The 9289-nt window shown below is 36.4% G+C and overlaps 1 protein-coding gene across 1 annotated transcript; it reads right to left on the minus strand.

Annotated features, from left to right (window-relative positions):
• On the minus strand, positions 1–5904 carry LOC125226362 (RPII140-upstream gene protein). Its single transcript, XM_048130326.1, is given in 7 exon segments — positions 1–211; positions 2493–2601; positions 3496–3629; positions 3979–4067; positions 4524–4606; positions 4609–4688; positions 5588–5904. Coding segments are annotated over 7 exon segments (759 nt in total). The 5' UTR covers positions 5731–5904; the 3' UTR covers positions 1–90.
• Positions 5905–9289: the final 3385 nt, after the last annotated feature.

Raw genomic sequence — 9289 nt, forward strand, 5'->3', positions numbered from 1 at the left:
TACGTAGTAACAAAAACATAATTTATTCACCATAACTATCTTTTGTTAATTAAATAATTATATTATTTATAAGTAATTTAAAAAATATTGTTAATTAATATCATCTATTTTAATTTCGCCTTTAGTTTCAACTATAAAGTCGTGGTGTCTTGTGAGTGCGTCATTTTTTTCTTCCGCCGCCTTTTCTAGTGCTTGGTTGTACTGATCCACTCTGAAAACAAGAAAAGTTACCATATTTCAGCACATAAATTACACATTCATAAAACTTTAAATTTGATTTGATAAGTATCTTTTTAACCCCCGACGAAAAAACGACGGAGTGTTATAAGTTTGACGTGTCTGTCTGTCTGTCTGTCTGTCCGTCTGTCTGTCTGTCTGTTTGTCTGTCTGTGTGTGTGTCTGTCTGTGGCATCGTAGCTCCTGAATGGATGAACCGATTTCGATTTAGTTTTTTTATTTGAAAGCTGTGTTAGTCGGGAGTGTTCTTTGCCATGTTTCATGAAAATCGGTCCACAAGGTCGCGGTCGGGGGTTTTTTCAAAATTTTAATTTTGTGGTTAGGTTATTTTAAGAGTACATAGGATCCAGATAAATAATTAATAGGTAATTGAGATCTATAGTGTACTAGCTTTTGCTCGCGGCTTCGCTCGTGTTTAATTGGAAAATGCGGAATGCTCCATATAAACTTCCATCCCTCATTTTAGGGAAGTAGAGGGTTAGAAAGAGACAAAAATTAGCCTATGTCACTCCCCGTCCCTTAAACTAATTCCAATTAAAAAAAATCACTTCAATTCGTCGCTCCGTTTTGCCGTGAAAGGACAAACAGACACACACATTTACTCATTTATAATATTAGTATGGACATAAATTAAATATAACAAACAAGATCATACCATCCCATACATTAAAATGCGACCGCCTACGAACGCGCTTACACTCCACCACACATAGGTGGCGCCACAAAAAATGCCTTGTTGCCACCGATTATTTGTAAATTGGCATTAAGTGTCAATTCCGAGCCGTAAATCTATGTCAAAAGTGACACTTAACGCCATCTCACAGACCAACCCCTATAGACATCTATTACAAGACGACTCGCGGTCGCCAGCCTTCCTAGTATTTGCACTGATATAAGCGCGGGCGCTCGCCGTGCCCGATCAGTATCGACCAAGTAACAGACCCGAAAGCAGCGCGTGTTTTTCGCACAAAAAAATTGGAAAAGGGTATTTTGATGCCTTAAAGATGTCCACCTGTAGTGTGAAATGGTGTGGAAAGGTAACAAGAAGCTCAAATTTAAAAACAGACGGCATTACATTCCACAAATAAGTCATATTTATAATTTATTCAGAGCCGGCATAGGTCAACTTACATTGGCCACTTACGCGTCAGTAGAGGGACAGTCATATTTCTGTCCCTTTTCATCTGGCGCGACTGCCCGCCGTCCTTGAAACGGCCAATCACAGCGCGCTTAACACATTCCCCGCCCGCTCCTCGCACCCCAAACACTGGTGACTCGTATCGCGAACCAAATATACAAGACTGCCACTCTATAGGAGGTTCTCTGTGCGCCATCTACAAGAAGTATAATCGAAAGCTACAAGACATTTTTTTTGTGGCGCCATCTATGTGTGGTGGAGTGTAAGCGCGGTCTTAAGCAGTCGCATTTTAATGTATGGGATGGTATGATCTTGTTATATTTAATTTATGGTATGGATTAATCACAAAATTTTGTAGTTACAGATTCCCATGGTCCGTTCAGCTTTTTAAAGGCTCAGCAATGTGTATGTGCCACTTATAAGAGTTACAAGCATTCATAGGCGACGGTGACTGCTTATCATCAGTCAGTGGCCCATTTCTCAAAACTGAATGTTACAAGTTACAAGCGGAAGTCACTTTCCAACTTGTCATATTAGACTTGTAAATTGAATCTGTTTAATGAAGAATCTCAGAATCTGTTTAATGTAAATTAGTTTAGAAATAATACATTGATATTTCAAAACTATACTTAAACTTGAACACTTTTATAATACGAGTAATTATTTACATCCAACAGTTATTTTACGCTTAACTGAATTATCGTATTGTCTTTATTATTATCTATCTTTAGCAGCGCGACTCGGCCAATAAAATCGGTAAATTAAATTACATCTAAAGTCGAATGTACCTAATGTAATGTGTTTTATTTGAATTGAATTTAATATTTATTTCATTAACGAACTATTTCACGTCACTGTACTTGACATTGTATATTGCATGTTAGATCCTAAGAAATACAAAACTAATTAGCACGTAAGGTTAACTGTAAGTATTAATTTGATGCAATAAATTGAAATTGTAACTTGTAGCTTCGAGAAATGGGACCCAGTATGCTTTTTGGCCACTATGTGATGTAAAAGTAATAATCTTACAAACCGATACTATGCAGTTAAGCTTCGCTATTATTATGGCCTTGGATGGACATAGCAAAAGATTAGTCAAACTCAGAAAACTAACCTAGCTTCGTTTATTTTACTCAAGGCGCGCCTGATATCTCGCATGGACACTCCAGTTACGTGCAAGATACCCAAGATAGCTGCTCCACCTATTGTACTTAAAACAGCTCCTGTAAAAACAAAACACAAATTATTTGATTAAAACTTTTTTACTCGTCAACTTTAATCTGTCAATTAGGACACCACAGACACTTAGTCAACTATAATTTCACTACAGTTCACTTTACTTCTATAGGTACTAATTTGCGATACGGCAAATTTTTCTGCATCTGAAACACATTTTTTTCTATCTATCGCGTTATCAATTAGTTGCCAGGATTTGATGTTGACACAACGGTGAACGACCTTATTAACATTAATTTTAACTGAATGATGATATTGCTCGTCCATTGATGATGAAGATGATGACTCATAGAAAAAGTATTCAATGGTGGTATAATTGAACTTTTCACTCTCGTACCGTACTTTAGGCCACTCAGCAAGCTTCGTGGCCTAAACATGGTACTGGACTGAAAAGCTCTGTATTATATCACGATTGTATAAAATGCTATTAAATTAGGTACCTACTAATACTTTCCTATTTGGAAAAAAATTGAACAATACCCAAGAAACCGACAAGCAACACAATGCCACTCGCCGCGTGTTCAGGTTCATTTAAAAGTTAAATCTTTTCTATTGCCAAACTATGTAACAGCAATTCCCGTCAACTTTGTACAATGCCACATCAGCAAATTTTAATTGATCCTATTTTGTTACCAACATTTAGTAATATAACTCGACTTTCGTAAGATATATACAGGATAATTGTTATAATTAAGAAAATATAGATACTAGAGAACCTTAATGACGAAATAAAACTTAATAAAATCTCAATTCATCAACAAAATCTTGGTAACAAAATAGGAAATAATAAAAACAAATTTAACTTTTCCCTTAATTTTTGTACAAAGTTGACGGGAATTGCTGGTAAATATCTCTTTAAAAGTAAAATGTAAAGGAAATACCTAGTCCCGCACCAACCATCATGGCCGCCATGCCCAAGTTCATTTTATACATGGCTCCGGTGATAGCTCCAGCCACAATGTACTCTGTGATCGAGGTCTGGTCCTTGTACACTGATATTGTTGTTGCTATCAAACTGAAATAGAAGCAGCAACGATTGAAACAATGTTACTTAAGCACTTGACCTATTTTACCAAGGCTTGGTTGCACCAAATGGTCTGTTACAGAATTTAGGGTTTGTAAAATTTATTGTATGGGATATCCATAGACTTCTGCTCTCTGAAGTTGATGTGTCTGTAACTGTCGCTGATGAAACTGGCCCTAAGCCTCAGCAATAATAGAAGTCAAAGAGTGTAAATATTGTAGTGTCATCCTGTTTTCTCACTACAATGTTGCCAATTTTGAATTTTTGCTCTTTTTTTTTGCAGACTAACATCTGATAAGTAAAATAAAGAATTTTATATGCAATGCAGTAAGTTTGTTACCTGAATGTTCCAGTAAAAATTCCAAGTCTCCAACCCCAATGGTATGCTCCTCTTGCAAAGGCTAATGTTACATGGTCTTGCAATTTTTTCTGAAACCATAGTAAATTTTATAATGATGACAATTAAACCTCAGCTAGGTATACCTGCCTATAGGCCGTATAGGCCATATAAATAAATATAAATATATATTGGGGACAACTTACACAGATCAACTTAGCCCCAAACTAAGCAAAGCTTGTACTATGGGTGCTAAGCGACGATATACATACTTAAATAGATAAATACATACTTATATACATAGAAAACATCCATGACTCAGGAACAAATATCTGTGCTCATCACACAAATAAATGCCCTTACCGGGATTCGAACCCAGGACCGCGGCTTAGCAGGCAGGGTCACTACCGACTGAGCCAGACCGGTCGATGGCCTTGGACTATTTATTTCGCATGTTAGCCGAAGGTGTAGTGTAGTAAGGTAGTATAAAATTAAACTTACAATGGTGTAAAATTGACATGTAAATTAATAATAATTTACTATATTACCTTGGCTTCCATCGTAGATTTAAATATAGTAGCTTGGTTATTTTCTATAAAGTAAATATATGCATCTCTTGATTTGACAAACCTCCCATGCACGCACCAACAAAGCATCCAGACAGTCCCGATTGTATCACTGTCCTCAGTTCTGGAGACACCTCATCATATTCACTGAAACAGACATCATTATGTTTCTGTAGAGAATTTTTATAACATACAAAAATATTGAAAGCATGGATCAACATGTTTAGTATAGCCTCATAAGACACAAACCAATTTTTCTGATTTTGAAACATTCTTTTATCTGATTTCTCAGAACTGATGTACATGGTGTAGATAGTGACAGTGACATTTAATAAAAATAGAGCATAGTGTGAGAACTCTGCCTCTTAAGGTTTTTTAATGTACAACCTTTGAAAAATTGCAAACACAATTTATTAAAATTCTTAGCTTTCATCTTAGAATATAAATTAACCAATGTTTTGTTTCTTATCTGTTCACAATGCTGAGTAATGTATGTGTTAATAAAACATGATGACAAATATGAGATATTTATTAACTCGTATTCACTGTTTGATCCGCAGAATGTGCCTGATAAAAAACCGTATATCTCATTCTTGACAGGTCTCTCTAATACTAAAAAAAACGAAGCATAAGCCAGTGAGTGCATGGAGTGTAGCCACTACAAGCACTTATGCCTGACAAAGAATCCCAGTTGATATATGAGTAGATCCTTACTTTTCAATAAAATGTCTCACAGAAGGGTAGGATATGGTAGATTGCTAGTAACTTCTAAATAAAGACATTTTATGATCTAAAACAATTAACATTGGAGCCAAATTACGTTATTGCTTAAATAGTGTTGTTGTTTTAAGAAGAAATGTAGAAACAACGATAATGCAAGTGTGTGTGCAAGGTAAACGCAGCAGTAAGCACATTGTAATTTTTCATGTATTCCGTGTTTGCAAGCAGATAGATTTTCAAGAGGTATTTCCAAGGTTTGACTCTACTCCATACTATTAGAATACTTTAATACAATCCAGAGGTTACGTTACATAAAAGTTACTTACTTCCTGTAAAACATACTTTTTAGTCTATCAAATCCTGTAGTGGGTACGTCGGTGGATGGATCCAGTAAATTGTAATCATTTTCGTTATGTTTCTTTAAAATAGGAATAAAAGCCGGTGTCAACCTGACGAAGGTTCGTAACATTTTAATGAAGGATAGGTGATAGTAAAGTTTGTAACAATGATCCTTAATTATTCACATTAGTTTCGTCTGAAAAGCCTAACCTATTTATCCACTATGTATAAACAATTATTTGCAATACGTGCAAATTATGTTTTATTCTTTATTAGTACAGGAGCAAGCTCACTAAGCTCAGCGCCCTGCAATTTGTAAGCAAATCGTCAAAAATGTCAAACTAATGACAATTGTCAGACTTCGTTCAGAAACTAGCATTTATAAAACTGTTTATACACGTTGTAAAGTGGTAGGATTTTAAATGTAATCTGACAAACTATTTCCGTCACTAGAAGAAAAGCGGCAAATAAAAGTCATAGTACTTTATTCATGATTCATGAACAATATCGCATTGTGTCTGAACATATAAAATAGTACATGGAAAGCTAGGAACATCAAACACTTCCGAATTTATGAAATGAAATGAAATTAATTGAAATATTTATTTTCCAAGTAGGCATATTACAGTTATTGGCCATACAAACAGAATATACAAAAGAAAACAATACTTAAAACTAAACAAAAACAGACCAATCAACACATAAGATATTATATTAAAATCAAATATTTCGTATGGAATAAAAACACCCTTCCAATCAATAAAATTTGTTTCAAATTGTAATTGAAAACAATATTTGGTAATAGTTTTTAAGGCACGCCACAGACAGTCTTAAATTTGAACTTACCATATTCGTGCATTAGCTTTGTTGAAGTTCGATATAACTCAGTCAGTACTTAATGAAATAGTAATATTTTTATCAGTGGTTTAATTTCTGAACTTTGTCAAGGTTTGTTCGGCTACTAGTTTTTGCCCCTTTGAAGTACCTTTTTACCAAGTTTCAAGCCTGTAGCTTGAAATAAAACTTATTCCCTATACAAACTTCAGCCAGCCTCAGTTTAACTCTCTTAATGGATGACAAAAACGCTGAAATTAGTTTTTTTCCATTTTAATAAGTACTACCTTTGTAGTCTTTATACGAAGCGAAGTTTTAAGCTCATATTCTCAAAATACATGTAGATCCTCATGCAAACTTGAACACTCATTTCAGCCCCTTAAGGAATGAATTTTGAAAACCTTATAAGTAACCTACGTGCCAAATTTGGATTCTCTAGCACCAGCGGTTTGGGCTGTGCCTTGATTTTAGTCAGTCAGGCACTCAGGACTTTGTCGTTTATATATAGAAGATAACATGAAAATAGTGCATGATATAAAAAAATATTATAATTATGACCTTTTTATTGCGAATTACATGAGCATTATTTCTTTCATTGACTAGGTACTTTTTTCTAAAATGTATTCTTTAATGTAATTCGTTAACTGAATTTTGGGACATATTTCAGGGTAAAAGGGGGGGTTCCGTCAGGTGGGGGGCAAGGGACGCTAGTGTGCGCAAAGCACCTTACCCTAAGGTATCAAACCGTATAAGACCCCTTACTCCTTAGAGCGCTCATCAATTTCACGAAACGGCCATCGATAGATGGCGTTGGCGCTCGGTACGCGAGCACCGGCAACTCAACGCGCGTTTCAACGCAGACACGAATAATCTTGATAGTTTTGAATTAAATTGCTAATAACATAATTTTCAATTTTATATGGGGACTCTTTATTTAATTTCATATTCATGGTATGGTAGTAGTAAATAAGGTATATGAATGTAGTAAAAGTATAGTATTAGTCTACATGTACATATATAAATTCAGTTTTCCTAATTGATTGATTCAACAACCAACACCGCTGAGCCGAAACTACGAAAGCTAGAAAGTCGAAATTTGTATAGATTGCATTAACAAAATTTCGAAGAGATAAGAATCGATTATGAAAATTTACACCCCTAGTAGAGGGAAAAAGGGGGTGAAAGTTTGTAGCGGGATCAATTTGTTTTTTTTTTTATTAGGAAAATTTTAGTTAGGAACTTGAAATTAGAGAATAGTTTAATAGTGATTTCTGTTTTTTAGGGTTCCGTAGTCAACTAGGAACTCTTATAGATTCGCCATGTCTGTCTGTCCATCCGTCCGTCCGTCCGTCCGTCCGCGGATAATCTCAGTAACCGTAAGCACTAGAAAGCTGAAATTTAGTAACAATATGTATATCAATCACGTCAACAAAGTGCAAAAATTAAAAATGGGGCTGATTTTTTTTTTCATTCCAACCCCAACGTGTGATATATTTTTGGATAGGTATTTAAAAATCAATAAGGGTTTACTAAGATCGTTTTTTGATAATATTAATATTTTCGGAAATTATCACAGTTATAGTGACTTTCATATTTTTATAAGAACAGCATGCACTTACGTCCAGAACAGTGACATTTGGTGCATTGGAACTGCTCATGATGTGTCACTTTTTAACCGTCGCCTCAAATCTTCATCAAGATTTGAGGCGAGGTTCTCAATTCCTCTGTATGTTTATTTATTTTTTTCATTTTTTTATGTTTGTTCCTTGATATCTCCGTTGTTACTGGACCGATTAAAAAAAAATTATTGAATGTATATAAATACAGATTGGTCCCATTTTTCTCAGAACCCAGTTCTGATGATGGGATCCTGGAGTAATCGATGGAACTCCTCGAATCTGAAAGGCATACGTATGGTGATTTTTGTGTTTTTAAAGGAACAGCATGCATTTAGGTACGGAACAGTGACATTTGGTGCAGTGGAACTGCTGATGATGGCCAGAGATCATGAGACCCTGGACCTCATCTAGTTCGATGGTGCTCGTCAGCCCAAATCTAATGAGCTCAAACATGATGGGGTTATGATGAGGAGAATAGCAGTTCTGTTGACCACCTCCTGACTCCATCATGAGACCTTGGACCTCATCTAGTTCGATGGTGCTCGTCAGCCCAAATCTAATGAGCCCGAACATGATGGGGTTATGATGAGGAGAATAGCAGTTTTGTTGGCCACCTCCTGACCCCGTCATAAGACCTTGGACCTCATCTAGTTCGGTGGTGCTCGTCAGCCCAAATCTAATGAGCCCAAACATGATGGGGTTATGATGAGGAGAATAGCAGTTCTGTTGACCACCTCCTGACTCCATCATGAGACCCTGGACCTCATCTAGTTCGATGGTGCTCGTCAGCCCAAATCTAATGAGCCCAAACATGATGGGGTTATGATGAGGAGAATAGCAGTTCTGTTGACCACCTCCTGACTCCATCATGAGACCTTGGACCTCATCTAGTTCGATGGTGCTCGTCAGCCCAAATCTAATGAGCCCGAACATGATGGGATTATGATGAGGAGAATAGCAGTTCTGTTGACCACCTCCTGACTCCATCATGAGACCTTGGACCTCATCTAGTTCGATGGTGCTCGTCAGCCCAAATCTAATGAGCCCAAACATGATGGGGTTATGATGAGGAGAATAGCAGTTCTGTTGGCCACCTCCTGACCCCGTCATGAGACCTTGGACCTCATCTAGTTCGATGGTGCTCGTCAGCCCAAATCTAATGAGCCCAAACATGATGGGGTTATGATGAGGAGAATAGCAGTTCTGTTGACCACCTCCTGACTCCATCATGAGACC

This window comes from Leguminivora glycinivorella, chromosome 5 (assembly GCF_023078275.1).
Source record: "Leguminivora glycinivorella isolate SPB_JAAS2020 chromosome 5, LegGlyc_1.1, whole genome shotgun sequence".
In the NCBI taxonomy this organism is placed as follows: Eukaryota; Metazoa; Arthropoda; class Insecta; order Lepidoptera; family Tortricidae; genus Leguminivora; species Leguminivora glycinivorella.